The following is a 17558-nucleotide window of genomic DNA, read 5'->3' as shown; positions in this document are numbered from 1 at the left end:
GGCAGACTGTGTCGAATGCTGCAGAGAGGTCGAGGAGGATGAGGGCGACTGTGTCTCCGTTGTCCAGGAGAGTTCGAATGTCGTCTGTTGCTGCGATGAGGGCGGTCTCAGTGCTGTGTTTTGCTCGGAAGCCAAATTGTGAGGAGTCGAGGGATTTGTTGGCTTCGAGGAAAGCGGCGAGCTGGTTGTTGACAGCTTTCTCGATTACTTTGGCCGGGAATGGAAGGAGCGAAATGGGGCGGTAATTTTTGAGTTTGGTGGGGTCCGCTGTGGGTTTTTTCAGAAGGGCGGTGAGTTCAGCGTGTTTCCAATTTTCCGGGAAGGTGGCGGAGTTGAAGGAGCAGTTGATGACGTCTCGGAGGTGCGGTGCTATGACGGAGTCTGCTTTGTTGAAGATGTGGTGAGGGCATGGGTCTGTGGGGGATCCTGAGTGGATGGAGTTCATCAGGCGGATGGTGTCCTCAGTGGAGATTGGGTTCCAGTCGTTAAGGGTGTTCGCGGGGGGAGAGTGTTCAGCATGTGGTTGGGTGGGTTGGACTCCGGGTTGGTTGTCGAAGCTGTTGTGGATGTCTGCAATCTTGTTGTGGAAGAATGAGGCTAGGGAGTCGCAGAGGACTTGAGAGGGGGTGATGTTGTTGGAGTTGGCCGAGGGATTGGAGAACTCCTTGACGATGTTGAAAAGTTCCTTGCTGTTGTGGGCGTTGTTGTCAAGTCGATCCTTGAATGCTGTTTTCTTGGCCTTTCGGATTAGTTGGTGGTGAGTGCGGGTGGCGTTTTTGAAGGCGTCCTTGGTGCTGGTGGTTGGATCTTTTTTCCAAGCTTTTTCAAGGGTACGGCAGAGTTTCTTGGACTTCTTAAGATCATCGTTGAACCATGAGGCCTTCTTGTTGCCAGGTTTGCTTTGACGTTTTTTCAGTGGTGCTAAGGTGTCGGCGGTGTTGGATAACCATATGGTGAAGTTGGCGGCGGCTAGGTTTGGGTCCGAGGAGTGGGCTGGGGTGTTTAGAAGGAGCGATGAGGAGATCTGGTCGGTGGTGATTTTGTTCCAGTGTCTTTGCAGAGTTGGTTGGAGGTGGTTGGTGGGTTTGGGCTTGTTGTAGGTGAAGTGGACGCAGCTGTGGTCAGTCCAAAGGAGATCCGTAGTGTGGCTGACGGAGACATGATTGCTGGAGGTGAAGATGGGGTCGAGTGTGTGACCTGCGATGTGGGTGGGGGAAGTGACCAGTTGTTTAAGTCCGAGGTTGGCGAGGTTGTCCAGGAGGGTGGTGGTGTTGCGGTCGTTGATCTTTTCAAGGTGAAAGTTGAGGTCTCCCAGAAGGATGTATTCTTTGGAGGGGAGCACGTGTGGAGTGATGAAGTCCGTGATGTCTTCACTGAATTTTGCGCGGGGTCCTGGTGGTCTGTAGAGGAGGGTGCCTCTGAGTGTGGTTTTGGGGTCGATGTGGATCTGGAAGTGAAGGTGTTCGGAGTTGGCGAGGTTGGCATCAGAGCTGGTTGAGATGCGGATTGATTTTTTATGGACGATAGCGATTCCTCCTCCTGTGTGGCCGGTACGATCCTTGCGTGTGATCTTATAATCTTCAGGGATGGCAATAGTGATGTCTGGGGCGGAGGAAGCGTTCATCCATGTTTCTGTTAGGAAGGCGACGTCTGGAGAGATGGTGTCTAGTAGATTCCATAGGTCAATGGCGTGTCTGTGGACCGAGCGGGTGTTGAGAAGGATGCATTGTAGGTGGTTGGGGTCGGGAGTCTGTGGTGTGGTCGTAGCGGAGATGTTGTCGGTGCCGCTGAATTTGCAGGAGTAGCAGGAGAAAGGTCCATGGGTTTGTCAAGGAGCGGCTTGGACGCAGTTGGGGGCGTGACCGGGGTTGAGGGCTAGGAGGGTGGCGGCATCGTAGGTAATGCGGGAGGGCTGGGCAGCGCGAGGGGCAGGGGGTCTGGCGCTGGGCGCGGAACAGGCGCGGACGGGCGTAGACGGGCTTACCTTAGGCGCACCTTCGGCGTGTACGTAGCGCGTGGACGCTGCGCGTGGGGGCATTGGCCATAAATGGATGGTGGAGGGGGCGGAGCATGGGAGGGGTAGCTGGGAGGCGTTAGCGAAGTGGGAGGGACGGTCTGCAGGCACAACAAAATGGAGGGCACAAATACAACAGCAGGACGCTATGGGAGGTCAAGCAATAAGTAAATAATCACAAGCGAGGATTCCAGCAGCAGCGCTAAGCACATAAGTCAACAAACGCAATACTTAAGTCCAGAAATGGTAATCGGCAGCCAGCAGCGCGATGCTCGTAGGAAATGAATGAGATTAAATAGCTACGCAAATGCGGAGCGCTACGCAGGGAGCTGGGTGCTAAATAGGAATGGGAGGCCAAATAGTGAATAAAAGCCAGAGGCTATGCAGCAAGAACGATACCACAGAGGCGCTTGTAGGAGGTGGGCAGGAGCAACCGCTTCACGTGTAGTGCAGCTGGTCACAGGGGCTCTTCAGCCGAGTCGGTCCTAGTGCTTCGTGGGTGGGAGGGGTAGCTGGGAGGCGTTAGCGAAGTGGGAGGGACGGTCTGCAGGCACAACAAAATGGAGGGCACAAATACAACAGCAGTACGCTATGGGAGGTCAAGCAACAAGTAAATAATCACAAGCGAGGATTCCAGCAGCAGCGCTAAGCACATAAGTCAACAAACGCAATACTTAAGTCCAGAAATGGTAATCGGCAGCCAGCAGCGCGATGCTCGTAGGAAATGAATGAGATTAAATAGCTACGCAAATGCGGAGCGCTACGCAGGGAGCTGGGTGCTAAATAGGAATGGGAGGCCAAATAGTGAATAAAAGCCAGAGGCTATGCAGCAAGAACGATACCACAGAGGCGCTTGTAGGAGGTGGGCAGGAGCAACCGCTTCACGTGTAGTGAACCAAATGATGTTGGTGAAGACTGAATTTCTTTGCCTGCCCTTCTGCACTCCAGACACTTTGAATGCGTTCAAATGATCTTCTGTCTGCCTGCTTCTTTATGCTATAATAGTGCAGTCAGGGAGCAGTAATGAATGCAGCGTATATCAATGCATCAGAGCATTACACAAGGGCCTAATTATCTGAACTGTACTATAATCACTTTCATTAAGGTAGTTACATAGATCATGCTCGCAGACTTCCTTCTCTTGCTCAACAAAATATGGTGGACCTCATTTACGAGGCCACTAGTGGCACTTTTGCACCACCGGAGCATCACTTTTTTGACGCTCCGGTGACTCAATGTGCGGCCGCATATTTACAAGGCCACGCAAATGCACTTGCATGCCTTTTCATGGCCTTGTAAATAAGTTTATAAAAAAAAGTGGGGACAGAGAGCTAGGTTATGAAGTCCTGCATATAAGCTCCCGAGCGAGGCTACAGTTTAAAGAAGATGTGCAGTTCCTGTGTGGACCTGGGGGGAACAAGGTATTTCTTCATGATGCCCTCACACACCTCGAGAGGTGTCATGCTTCATCATAGAGGGTGGTCTATATGTGTAAGGTTGACATGTTTTGTGCCTAGTCTTGAACCTAACGGGTCTACTGGCACTTCTTCAGGACCAAAATAAAGAAAATCAGTGAAATAAGTGCACCACCACCTGGTATTTGTAAATTTTAGTAGAAATTACCAGAAGCGGTAGATATGCCCTTGTTGACATGTACTGGGGAATATAGTAGACCCCTAATACAACGTCAAACGGCTGACGGGGATATCTGGAGCACCTGGTTGCTCCGAAAACAGGTGGTGGGAAGCAACTTGCCGTCCTCCTACCCTAGCTCCAGAGCTCGTAATTTTTTACAAATACCAGGCAGTGGTGCACTTATTTCACAGACTTTCTTTATTTTGGTTCTGAAGAAGTGCCAATTGACCCATTAGGGGCAAGACTAGGCACCAAACATGTCGACCGTTCACATATAGACCACCCCCTAGGAACATCATCTTCCACCCAGGGGTACACACTGGCTTTTAATTAGGCTGAGGCTACCTCTTTATTAAAGTTTGATTTAGGAGGACTGCCCCACACCTATTTTATCAATTTTCTCACCTCACAGAGCACTACTCAGCCCACACACCTGCACGCACCTTACGGCTGCTTCTTCAAAAGAACCCAGACAAGAGCCCCGGTTTCGGGAGCAAGTCAGGCATTGCAGCGCCGGCCTGACAAGGGGCAACCGCCCTATGATGAAGCATGATACCTCTCGGGTGTGTGAGGGCATCATGAAGAAAGACCTGTCTTCCCCCCACGTCCACACAGGAACTGCACATCTTCTTTAAACTCTTTTAAATATGTTCCCCTTTCACCAGAACACTGCGTGAAAGGGGCGTTCCAAAGGAGTTGCTGTGGGTGTTACCACGCAACACCCATGGAATCTGAAGCAGTCCCAGATGTGCGAGGAATCGTAAACCTGGGAATGCGTCAGATTCTAACACCACCCCAGAGTTGGCGTTAGGGAGGCGCCAGGAGGAGAAATATCCTTATTTCTCCTTGTTTTTTCCTCTTTTTATGTGTGCTGCTTGCTGCAGCACACATAGAAAGAGGTAAACATGTCCTGTGATTGCTTTTGTTCAGCAAGGTTCTCCGGTTCTCCTTACTGCACTAAAGCAATTACCCGTACAACGCGGGCACCCTTGCATCATGGCCCAAGGGTGCCCAAGGGGGCATTGGCGCATGGCAGCCCCATTGTGCTCCTGCCCAGGGGAAAAGGACAGGAATGCGCCATATCTCATATATATGGCAAATTCCTGCCCTTTTCTTTTGATGCAGGGCAGTGCAGCAAGATTCCTTGTGGCACTGCCCAACACCAAAACCTCAAAAGTGAGGTTCGTAGTTTTAAGCATCTTGTGTTTTGGCATTATGCGTTTCACTGTGATTATACTTGACATTGCTATAATTCCTGGATCCAATGTGCAATATTCATTTAAGTGTGTTTTGTAGGTTCTTCAGTGGGCAAAAGGCCGCGCACAATATGGAGTTTTTCACCTCCATGGCATTTGTACCGACCCGGCTAGAATCGGACTGGACCCCAGCGGATATGAAGCTTTAACTAAGAGCAGCGAAGTGATGGTAAGTAATTGGAACAATAGCTCAACTACAAAGCATGTATAGACAATTATTCATGCTTAATGTTTTCCCATCATAATTTCTATTGGAACTATGTCCGATGTACACCTCTCCTTCTCATCAGGTTCCTTCCTAGATCTATGCATAATTATCCAGCTGGGAAGAACAGTGAGCAGGTTATTGTACCTTGTCCAGTGGTAGACTCATCAAGTTCCCTAACTTCATGTTAAAGGATTATTTCAAGGGCGTCATTGAAGCCCTCATGTACAATATTTTGATGCACAGAGGACCAACAAGCCTTCCTGATGCAATGCCCTCCATCAAAATGAAAGGCCATGAATGCGCTGTATCTACAAGATACGGCACATATCTGTCCTTCTGCCCTGTGCCGGCGCACACACAGCAGCCGTGCGTCAAAGCATAGACCCTTGCTTCATGTGACAAGGGTGCTTGCGTTGCAGGGATGGTTGTTTTTGAGCAGGAAGGGCCCTCCTCCTGCACAAAAACAATCATTGATGGCATTATCCTCTTACTGTCTGTGCTGCATGATGCAGCACGCTTAGTCAGAGGAAGAAATGAGGAGAAATAAAAGTATTTCTCCTTCTTGTGCCATTTCTACATCTCCCCAGGGGAGGCTTAAGATTCTTACGCATTCCCATCTTTACAAATGCATCAAGTTCAATGGATGTTGTGTGGGAACACCCACAGGAAGGCCCTTTTCATACAGAGTAATGCGTAAATGGGACCCGTATTTACAAGGCCATGAAAAGGAATGCAGGGTGACTTTAGGTGGCCTTATAAATACGGCAATCCCATTGGGATGTATGTCGTTACAACGCATACCTTTACAACACATTTTTTACACCGCAACATTCATTACAACGCATTCCATTACAACGCATGCCATTACAAAGAATTCTTTGAAACTACCTTTACAACGCATACCACTACAACGCATACTACATTTACAACGCATACCATTACAACGCATACCATTACATTGCATGTATGGTAGGTATTGGATAGTGTAGGGGTAAAAATTACTATTCTAACTCCAGGGGGTGCAACAGTAGGGTAAGTCTTGGATAGTGTAGGGGTAAAAATTACTATTCTAACTCCAGGGGGTGCAACAGTAGGGTAAGTATTGGATAGTGTAGGGGTAAAAAATTAATATTCTAACTCCAGGGGGTGCAACAGTAGGGTAAGTGTTGGATGGTGTAGGTATGCATTGTAATGGTATGCGTTGTAATGACTGCGTTGTAATGACATGCTTTGTAGTGGTATGCGTTGTAGTTACATGCATTGTAATGGTTGCGTTGTAATGGCATGCGTTGTAATGGATGTTGCGTTGTAAAAGTTTTGTTGTAAAGGTAGTGCGTTGTAAAAGTTGCGTTGTAAGTGTTGTTTCCCATCCCATTGCGCTGCCGGTGCATCAAAAAAAGTATGCACCGGTTGCACAATGAGCGTGTAAATGAGGCCCTTAGACGGGATCTATAACAGCAAACCTGCCAAAAATAAGCACATTTCCCATCCCGTCACTTGCAATTCACCCACTTCATTCAGAGTCAGGCGAACCTACATGCGTCAGCTGGCTGATGACACTGTAATTGTAATTGTATTTGTAGGAGCATTTATATAGCGCATGGCTACCCGCAGGCATCCCAGCGCTTACCGTGACAATAGAGAGGTGTTAATCAGTTTGGAAAGAGAAATGTTTTCAGCGATCTACGAAAGGAAGGTGATAGTTTTCTGTGCGGAGGTGGAGAGGAAGGGAGTTCCAGAGTCTGGCAGAATTAAATGTGACTTATCGACCTCTGCTTCTTGCCTTCCTAGTTCTAGGAATGAAGGCCGAGTTCTTAGTTTTGGAGCGAAGGGATCTATTGGGCTCATAAGGCTGTATGATACCCTGAGGAATAGAGGGCCCGGTTTTAAACATAGACTTATGAGCGATACACAAGGCTTTGAACTTAACTCTCTCCTGGACTGGCAGCCAGTGGAGTGATTTAAGGGCAGGTTTAGCCAAGCGATGGTTAGGAATGCCTTAAAGAAGTCTTGCTGCCCGGTTTTGAGTTGTCTGTAATTTGGAAAGAGTAGCAGCAGAGGAGCACAAATAAAGGGCATTGGCATAATCCAGTCTGGATAGCACCAGCGCTTGGACCATTATTTTTCTGGCCTGGAAAGGGAGAAGGGGAAGGACTTTCCGGATCATTTTGAGGATCCAGTAACGTGAAGCGGATATCTTCCAGGCCTGAGATTTAAATGTAAGTTCATGGTCCATCCAAAACCCAGACTTTTTAGCTGAGTTTTAGGGATGGGGACTGAACCCATGGACATAGGCCAGATTTCAGTCAAATCATGGGGAGAGTGGTTACCCAAAATCATGATTTCACTCTTTCCCCCATTCAATTTTAGGAAGGAGTCACTCATCCATCTTGCAATTTCTTACATGCAAAGATGAAGGCAGGAAGGAGAGCTTTCCGCTTTATTGAGCCCAATCACCAGTTGCGTATCATCCACATAGGTGACTATATGGAATCCCAAGGGTAAAACTACCTCCGCAAGAGTGCGGGTATAGACATTAAACAAAGTTGGACTTAAAGAAGATCCCTCTAGCACTCCACAATGGAGGAATATCCACTTGGACGAGACTTCCTTGTCAAAAACTTGGAAGGATCTATTGTTCAGAAAAGACTTTTAAGCAAGCCGGGACAATTCCAGTGATACCTGATTTACCGAGCCTGTGGATCAGAATCTGAAGGTTTGCGGTATCAAAGACCACGCTAAGGTACAAAAGGAGGACCACCGCTGTGCCACCAGCGTCAATTATCCTTCTTGACTCTTCCACCACAGAGAGAAGGACTGTCTCTGTTCCCTGTAATGGGCGGAAACCGGTCTGAGTCCGATGGAGAAGATTAGATTATGGGTCTCCAGGTGTGATGATAATATTAAGTTAAAATTTTCAGTAATTTTACTAACTCCAGAGAGCAACGAAATAGGGTAATAATTTCCCAGGTCTAAAGGGTCAGGGCTAGATTTTTTTAAATAAAAACTCTTGCCAGCCTTAAAGCGCCACAATGATGCCAACTGCATAATGCTGCCAGCTGCACAGTGTTGGAAGGTATCACCCTATTCAGTGCTAGGCTTATACCAAGGGGTACCATCTGACAAGGTGGCCTGATTGGCATTGCATTTTCAGTAAAAGTGATCCCATATTGAAAGCTGGAGCACGCAATTCGGTGGCTGGTAAGCCATACATTAAATTAGACACTAAATAAAGTACATTACTCCATTGTCTTACTGATAAAACAAACAAATGTAAACAGCGGTGAAAAAATATTTTCTGCATTTCTAAAATGCGAACAGTTCAAACGAAAAGAAAGTTCGAAAAAAATACAAATGCTTGAACATTGGCCTCATTTGGAGGTTGATGGTAATAGGACATCAGATAACCCATCAGTACATTTCGTGGTTCCTCAGATTCATTTGAAGGTCTGGGAACTATGGCGATTGCACAGTCCTAACGTAGGCAGGAATATGGTCAATATGCGGTCTAAAGGACTAGGTCTGCCATGCAATTAATTAAAGCACCATAAATACACATCCTTATTTACTAATCATACCTTAATCAACAACATATTCTCAACAACTGAGTCATTATACACAATATCTGGTTAGTGAATACCTTCCGTTAGCCATCCCAACCCAAAAAAACACAGTATCCATTTTCAATACATTTCTCTTTCTCTGCATGTATTCACACCACCTAATAAAAATGCAGACCATTTTTGTTAAATTCATATCTCCAATCATGATGTGTCAGTCAGCCTATCCAAGATTGGATCAAGAATTTGGACGCACTAAATAGTTCTCTCCCACTTTCGGTCTCTGTAAAGTGCCTGGGTATCACCACATTAACAACTCAGTCAAAGGAGCACTCTACACACTAAAGCATTTAAAGAGATCAAACTCTTTATTCCCCCAACGACCTTAAGATAGTAGATCAATCACTAGTCCTCTCGATACTTGACTACGGTAACGCCATCATCACTGGAACCCCTAAAAGTCACCTTGCGCCCCTAAGTGCAACCCTCAATGTGGCTGCCAGACTACTCACAGGAATAAAGCGATTTGATCACATCTCACCAGGCCTCAAGTCTCAAATGGCTTCCCATTGAAGAAAGATGCATCTTCAAGACAGCTTGTATCACTCACAAAACCATTCATACGGAGAAAACCCAAATACCTAGATGCCAAACTATTGAGAACAGGAAGAGGCCGGGCACTGAGAAGCTCCTACTCACTTCTACTCATACCTCCAAAGATGAAGAAGAAATCACCCCAGGCTTGCTCTTTCTCATGAAACACTCCTAAGATCTGGAACTCACTACCTAAGGATCTCCGCTGCAACCCCTCCTTTTTCTGCTTCAAACAAGACCTCAAATCGGTGCTGCTTAACAACTACTTCAACACGCTCACTTTCTGAGTTAATACATCCCAAATTTACAACCCTCATTGTCAGGATGCCTCATTGCGATCTAATAACTCGCTTAGTCTCCTATCTATCACTAAGACTGTTACCTGTTTGCTGCATTGTTATATACTCTTGTGACTGATTTGACTTCCTTAATGATCTATTGTTCTATTCTCTTTTGTTGACTGTTTTGACCACCGCATCCTCACATGTAGTTCGAGTAAGCTTATTCACATAATATATTTATTTATTTATTTATTTATTTATGGGATTTTTTAATGCACAGCTAATACCCAAGGGTGTCTAGGCGCAGTAAGATACTCTAGGATACAGTGATCAGTACGCAAACTTATTGGTTGAAGAGCCAAGTCTTCAAGGCCCTACGGAAGCAGATGAGAGTAGGGGCGGTTTTGATATGTGAAGGGAGTGAATTCCACAATCTGGGAGTTGCTACCAGGAATTGTCTGTCACCCCAGGTGGCGGTTCTTGTTCGGGGAACAGATAGTAGACAACTAGCTGCTGATCTTAGGTTCCTTATAGGGGTATATACCTGAAATGCCTCTCTTAGAAACTTCGGGCCAGTATGATGAATGGCCTTATAGGCAATGCATAAGGCTTTAAATTTGATCCTGCTCTCCACTCTTAGCCAATGAAGATGGCGTATAGCTGCCGAGATGGACAGCCTAGGAATGTTGAGAAGGATTCTGGCTGCCATATTTTGAACAGATTGGAGCTTGTTCAGAATATATTTATGAGTGTTGAAAAAGAGGGCATTTCCGTAATCCAGCTAGGAAAACACCAAGGTGGTGATTAGGGTTTTTCCAGCTGATGCTGGTAAGTACGGTAGCAGTTTTTTAAAATCTTTTTCAACGTAAAGAAGGCAGCTGAAACAACCTTATTTACATGATGTTTAAAAGATAGATGTTTATCAAAGATCACTCCAAGATTCCTGACCTTTGCGACTGGGACCGGAGGAGGACCCATCAGAGTAGGCCACCAAGTCGGGGACCATTCTGGAGAGATGTTACCAAAGGTCATAACCTCCGTTTTCTCCGCGTTCAGTTTTAGGCAGTTACTATGCATCCATGCTTGTACCTCCAGTATCCCCTCCTGAAACTTAGCTGCCACCATTGGGCCGTTCTTATGCACCGCCAGCACAAGTTGGGTGTCATCAGCGTAGGTAGTTAAACGCATCCCATGAGATTTTATGACCCTTGCCAAGTCTGCGACATAAATGTTAAAGAGCGCAGGACTTAACGAGGATCCTTGGGGGACCCCGCATGGCAGTTCAGAAGTCGGTGAATAATGATTGCCCAATTTAACTGCCTGTTTGCGGTTAGCTAGAAAAGAAGCTATGAGATCTTTGGCCAGATGGTTAATCCCCAGGGCTGCGACACGGTCGACCAAGATGGCATGGTCGACCGTGTCGAAGGCCGCCGAGAGATCCAACAGAATAAGCACTGCTGCTCCTCCCGAATCCAAGATGTCTCTAATTTCATCGGAGGCCTATATCAGTGCTGTCTCCGTTCCGTGTCCCCTCCGGAAGCCGAACTGCGTATCATCCAAGAGTTCGTGTTGTTCAATGAACTCTGAGAGCTGCTGGTTCATGATGGCCTCTACGATTTTAGCGGGAAAGGGAAGGCATGCAATGGGTCTGTAGTTGGCCGTAATAGTGGGGTCTAAGGAAGGCTTTTTGAGCAAAGGTTTAACGATAGCCTTCTTCCAGATCTCTGGGTAGACACCTGTTTTGAAGATGGCATTACAAATAGTGGTGAGCGGCTGCGAAATGGTATTGTGAAGTTGATTCATTATATCAGGAGGGCATGGATCAAGCGGAGAACCCGATTTGATCTTGGCAGCTAGTATGCTGACCTGATCTTCTGTCACTAGCTTGAAACCAGAAAAAGAAGGATGGGTCACAGCCAAGCGGGAGGATGGATCAGTCCATCTGCCGCCGGTTGCTGTGGGAAAATGGAATAAATGTCCATTACCTTAGTGGTGAAGAAAGTGGCCAACGAGTTACAGAGTTCCTGAGATTGCTCAATTACGGGTCCAGTGGGTGGGATAGAAAGAGAATTCACCACCTGGAATAACATCCTCGCTGAATTCTGGGCCTGTTCAATTTGACCAGTAAAAAATATATTTTTTTGAGTGGTGATGGCTTTCTTATAGATCGCTAGAGCATCTTTATAAGTTTGCTTAGCGGAGGGACTGTAGTGCTTTCTCCAGCGTCTTTCTAAGCTTCTACAGTACTGACGCTGGAGACGCAATTCCACTGTAAACCACTGGGCCGATGGAGTAGCTCTATTTGGGCGATGAGATTTCTCAGGTGCCACCTGATTGGCTGCCTTTAGTAACCAGCCCTGAAAGTTAGTGGACAAGATTTCGGGATCACAAGAGCTCTCCGGGACCGAAGTCCTTAGGAGATTTGAAAGATGTGGAATATCGGCATTTTTCCAAGCTCGTATGCCCAGTGACGACCGGGCTTTGGTCTGGGGGGGGGGGTTAGATTGTAATGCTCGAATTCTAAAGATAATGGCTTGGTGGTCAGACCATACCAATGGTAGTACTGCTGCCCGGTCGTCCGGGTTGTTTGTAAACAGACCATCCAGTAATATATAAAGCGCTCTGATACCCTTGGGTTTAGCTAGCGCTATATAAAACTCAAAAATGAATAAATAATAAATTATGTACAAGAGATAGGTAATAGATCCATGCCCAATTTCTAGTGTCCGAAATATGTAAAAATCAACTATATCCATAAAGAAAATGTAGCTAAAATATTTTGAGAGCTTCTTCGCCAGTAAGGTACAATTTGTTACAAAGAATGCTGAGGCAAAAATCAATAAACCCAGCAATTGCATAAGGATTATAAACTATAAATTGCCCTTCTGGTCTTCAGCAGTGGAACACAGACATTATTTTTTCTCCTATAACAGCACAAAACCAGTTTTTGATAAAGGTGGTGAATTTCCTTGGCTTCGACCAAGGCTTGTAATTCACTTAAAAGGATTTTAGCAATATTTGCTGTGGTGTACAAGAGGGTGCTCATTCAATCAATGTTTGGGTGACTAGGCTCTCCTTTTGTTAACAGCCAGACGAGAATAGGACTGTGCCATGAGTCTGGCATAGTTGATGTAGCCTACATACGTTTAAAAAAATAAGTAAGTAAGAAGAAGCAAAACATTGGATCAGTTTTGAAGAAGAACATAGGGATCCCGTTTGGACCCTGATCCATATATGGTCCAACACCCCACTCTGAAAGAAGACCTTTAGCCAAGGAACAACAAATAGATAACATGACACATCAAGGGGAAGGGGTTCCAATAGTACAGTGAATTTTGATATATACAGTAGATGAACACGCTGCTCAAAGCAACAAAGCAAAACACAACTGGACCTAGTAGCTAACATTGGTCTAGATAAGTCATTAAGAAATTTCCAAAAAGGTTTGGCGTTAATATATTAGAACATTTCTTGAATTTAGATCCACAGAGCTTATATCCAATCCCTTGTGGCAACAAAATCTCTTCTTTAGTCTTACAATTTTGTAGGAAGAATAATTATCTTCAAAACATTTAGGCAAACTGTGCAATTAATAGGGAATGCATTTTTCGCAGTAATAGCCTAGAGCACACTTTGGTCTACATGGTTTTAAACCAGTGACAATGCAGTTTGTCCAAATTCAGGGGACACTATAAAACTCAACTAATAAGAAACGATACCCAGGTACCGCATATGTCCCTGGGGCTACTAATAAAATTTCATTGTAATTTCAAAAATGAATAGGAGTCTTTCCACTACTTAGGGTTGTGCTTAGTGTAATAGCCCCATTCTTGGTGCTACCTCCTATTATCGCCGCCCTTGATAATATGCGGTAGCCTCAAACTCAATGGGGGTTGGGGTGCAACACCCACCGCAACACCCACTGCACACCCCCTTTCACTGTAAGTTTGGCATTAAAGGGGCCCTATTCTCAAGGAAGCGTTAAGCCACTTAACGTGGCTTTTAGCCACGATAGGTGGGTTAACGCTGCCTGGACAATAGGGCTCTGACACTATCGCCAGGGGAACGTCAATAAAAGTGACGTTCCCGTGGCAATAGCGCCTTGAGAGTATGCCCATATGTCTACTTTTTAGCATGAGTAAGTGTAACTGAAACCAGAACTTCTAAGAGACACTGGGTAAAGCAAAATACTTTTTGTGGTTTTAACTGTTCTTTTCATCTTTTTGCCTGTTTTCTCAGAGAACGGAGATGTGGACAAAACAGTAGTAAGAGTGATAACCATAATTAAGTTGCCCACCGCATAGGGAGTTTCGCCATCAGGCTGTTGACCACGGTGGCATGACATTTAATCAAAGGTGGCAAGAATTGGTATGTAGAGTGGTCCACAGTGAACTGAGTTTGACACACATAAGTATGTGTCAAGAAATCCTTTTCTTAATTAAGTTAATTATAAGAGCCTTGGGGCATATCATCAAGACAGGTGATAAAATTATCGCCGTTTTAGCGGCAGAAAACTGCCACTAAAACAACGTTAATAATGGCCTTGATAATATGCTCTATGGAATTCCAATTGAAGCCCATGTTAAATGTGAAGAACATTTAACATGGGCTTCAGTTGGAATTCTATAGAGCATATTATAAAGCCCATTATCGCCGTTTTATCGGCAGTTTTCTGCCTCTAAAATGGCAATAATTTTATCTCCTGTCTTGATAATATGTCCCAGCGTTCTTAAGAGTTTTCCAACTTAAATTGCCCGATGGTTGGTGGATAAGAAAGTTTCTTATTTCTCACAGGTAAAATGGTGGGCATTAACTGACCTAATATTGCTTATTTGATCAGTTAACAGTTAGAACTTCATGTGGATCGCCGCTTCTCATCCTGTTAATGACTGCAGTATAGTGACTGTGCTTCACGTCTGGTCAGCTGCCATTTTAATCAGTGGCTTCGAGCATACACCTAGGAGATATATTAGGAGGTCTTTTCCTGCACTGTGGGGATTTCATTGCCTTTCACCGTCAACTAAGGCTGAGAAGTGTTCCAAACCGGTCTCATGTTGTTCTAGCCCTGCTGTGTAAAACGTTTTGGTTTTTTGAAGAAAAAAAATGGCCCTTATTACATTGAATGTACTGTTAAAATCTAGTTTGCAGTGTCAACATTATCGGTGCCATCTTGCTCCCTTTTTGGGCCCATTTGTGCGCGTAGGTGGCAGCCATTCTAAATGCCATGACCTCTCTGCCCATCGCCGATAGCCAGCGCGTCTCTCTCTCTCCTGACCTCGCAGGCATCCCCCGCGCGCTGACAGCCCCCGCTCTCACATGCTTGGGCCATAAACGCCTCTTCAGCGCAACCCTGCCTCGGAACCCCATCCTGTTCCCAGCTAACACCTCCCTCCATTCTTTTCATGATCCCGGGTCCTTTGATAAAACCCCCTTTCCTCTGTGCTCGATTGTCCTGCTCGTTCCCAGGCCGCCGCCTGGCCCTACGGATGCTGTTTATTGCCCCCCCATACAGTAGGAAGCTTCTCTCATCAAAGGATCCACGAGTTGATCAAAGCCCCCACCCCATGAGATCCGATCGACCACATACATTCCGTGAATCAGTGAAATGTCCAGCTGCGCGACAATCGTCACCTGTTGTGACCGGGGTGGGGACTCCTACTGTAAATGTTTGTGGGAACGGGCTTGAAGCGGGGATTCCGAGAATGCCTTTCCGTACTTCAAAGTATTTGCAAGAATGTGCCACATGCAATAAACTATAATAATAAAGATCATAAACCTGTGTATAAGAGACCAGGCCTCAGAGATGCGATTAGAGCACCTCGTGAAGATACCCTGTTGTCTGAATTGATGTGTTCTGCTCCGTCGGAAAAAAACTCCTGTTTCCTGCCTTCCAGTCTCCAGCGCCTGCCTCTTTGTTTGGTAACTTGAGTGGTATTAGAGGCGGTTAGCGCCGGGCAACTCTGAAAAAGGTCATCTGCCCGTACCTTTTTCCACAATTGGCGTCCCAAACGTGGGGCCCATCAGCGACTCGTGGATCCAGTGGGAGAGGTCCTGACGATAGAGTGAACGACTGCAACGATCGGGAGAGCTCCTGTCCGATAGACCCTCGTCTGACAGCCGATCATCCGAACTTCACTGGTTCCGAACAGACCTCTCTCGAGTGATCTACGATCCTGACTGGGAACCATCAGGAGTGCCGCGACGGTCACGAAGAATAGAGGACGATTGGGCGCTGGATTCGGAAGACAAGAAACTGTCCATACGGTCCGGGTAAGGTCGTGTAACACGACAGATTGCAAAATGATTGTTTGATTAGAAAATACTAGTATTACTCTTTGAATTGTTGGTTCTTCTTGGAGATTCGCTGTCTGCAAACGGAGAAGAACAGGTTCTCTCTTTGCAGGTAGTGAAGGATAGGTAACGCAGACTTTTGTCCCCCTTGTAATCCGTCGTGCCTATCTTTCTCCCCCACTGATTGAATGTTTGACCCGAACATTATTGTTCGCGGATTGTTTTCTGGAGATTCTCTGTCTGCAAACAGGGAAGAACAGGTTCTCTCTTTGCAGGTAGTGAAAGGGTAGGTAACGCAGACTTTTGTCCCCGTTGTAACCCGTCGTGCCTACTTATTCTCCCCATTGATTGTTTGATTGACCGAACATTGACTGTTCGATATTGGTTCTTTTGAGGTATTCACTGCCTGCAAATAACAAAGAATAGAAATATTCTGTCTAGTCTTTGCACGCAGTGATAAGATAGGTAGTGCAGACTTTTGTCCCCATTGTAATCCGTCATGCCTATCTTCTCCCCACTGATTGGTAGCCTGTTTAGCCCGGACCGCTTATTAGAGATGAACCATCCGGCTCCACTGGAAGGCCCCCCTAATAAGGACATGTTTATGAAGCATGGATTGATCACCATAGCCTATAGCAAGCTGTGGCATAAATATACGAAGAAGGATCAGAAAAGTCAGTGGCCACTGATAGGATCCTTCGATGAGGATAAAATAAGCGTGCTAGAAACAGCCCTTGGGAACCACAAGACAACGCCCACTATGCTTGATTGCCTCGGCATGTGGCGCAAAGAAACAGAACAACGTAAAAAGAGAAATGAAATTAGGTTGGAAAAAGAGCTACGAAAGGCAGCCCACCTAGCTGCTAGGAAATTAGAGGAAGAGATTAAGGAGAGAGAAGAAGCCAAACAGAAACAAGAGTTAGCAACATCAAGTCAGTGTCCGGTTAGAACACCCTCTACGCTCTACCCTGAATTACCCTCGAAACAGCGAGCCAACGATGATCTCTTGTTAGGTCCTCCGATCATCTACATGCCCCCTCCATATGCCCCTTCCCAACCTTTAGCGCAGCACCCACTACCCCCAATAATTGGCGAGAGTAGTACCAGAGCTTCGGTCCCCATGGCCTCCGCACCGGCCGAACCCCTTGTACTAGATACAACACAAGCAACAGTGTTAGATGACCCAGAGGCCCGAAAGACAGATTCCACAAGAACGAACAGGCTAAGCAAAGATGAGCAAGCAGGGATCGACAAGATAGTGAGGACACTGGTAGAAAGAAAGGAGAGTGAGGAGCACATCACGGATATGTTCAACTCATATGCAGGGAGCCACAGACGGCACTTTGCCGTACGATTGTGTTATCATGCCCTGAATGCGTATGAGGACCGATATCGAGACAAAGGTCCCAAAAGCCTAACGACTCTGTACAGAAAGGTCGATATCGGGGATGAGGGCGAGTGTGACGTGACGGACCTCCTTATGCGTACGCTTGAGGTTTTCCGCCACCTCACTGAACAAGAATCGGAAGCTAAACCTACGACACCCGTAGCGACCGAATCACGAACTGAGCAAGCTAGCACCATGATGCCAATAAGAGAGGCTGCCCCCTACTGGGTTCCCCCACGAGGTCTGGGAACACACGATGACGTTAACCACCAAGATGCAAGAGGGAGGGGAGTGTACAACTGGGTCTACCAACCATGGGATCGGCAGGACAT

The 17558-nt window shown here is 46.2% G+C and overlaps 1 protein-coding gene across 1 annotated transcript in view; it reads left to right on the top strand.

Annotated features, from left to right (window-relative positions):
• Positions 1-17558, top strand: part of LOC147734718 (uncharacterized) — a 329689-nt gene that overhangs the window by 203116 nt on the left and 109015 nt on the right. The window contains exon 3 of the mRNA XM_086952477.1: positions 4946-5074. Coding sequence (XP_086808603.1) covers positions 4946-5074 — 129 coding nt within the window. The remainder of the gene's footprint in view (positions 1-4945; positions 5075-17558) is intronic.

Source organism: Lissotriton vulgaris, chromosome 1_2, assembly GCF_964263255.1.
Source record: "Lissotriton vulgaris chromosome 1_2, aLisVul1.2, whole genome shotgun sequence".
NCBI lineage: Eukaryota > Metazoa > Chordata > Amphibia > Caudata > Salamandridae > Lissotriton > Lissotriton vulgaris.
This window is presented reverse-complemented; position numbering and strand designations above follow the sequence as displayed.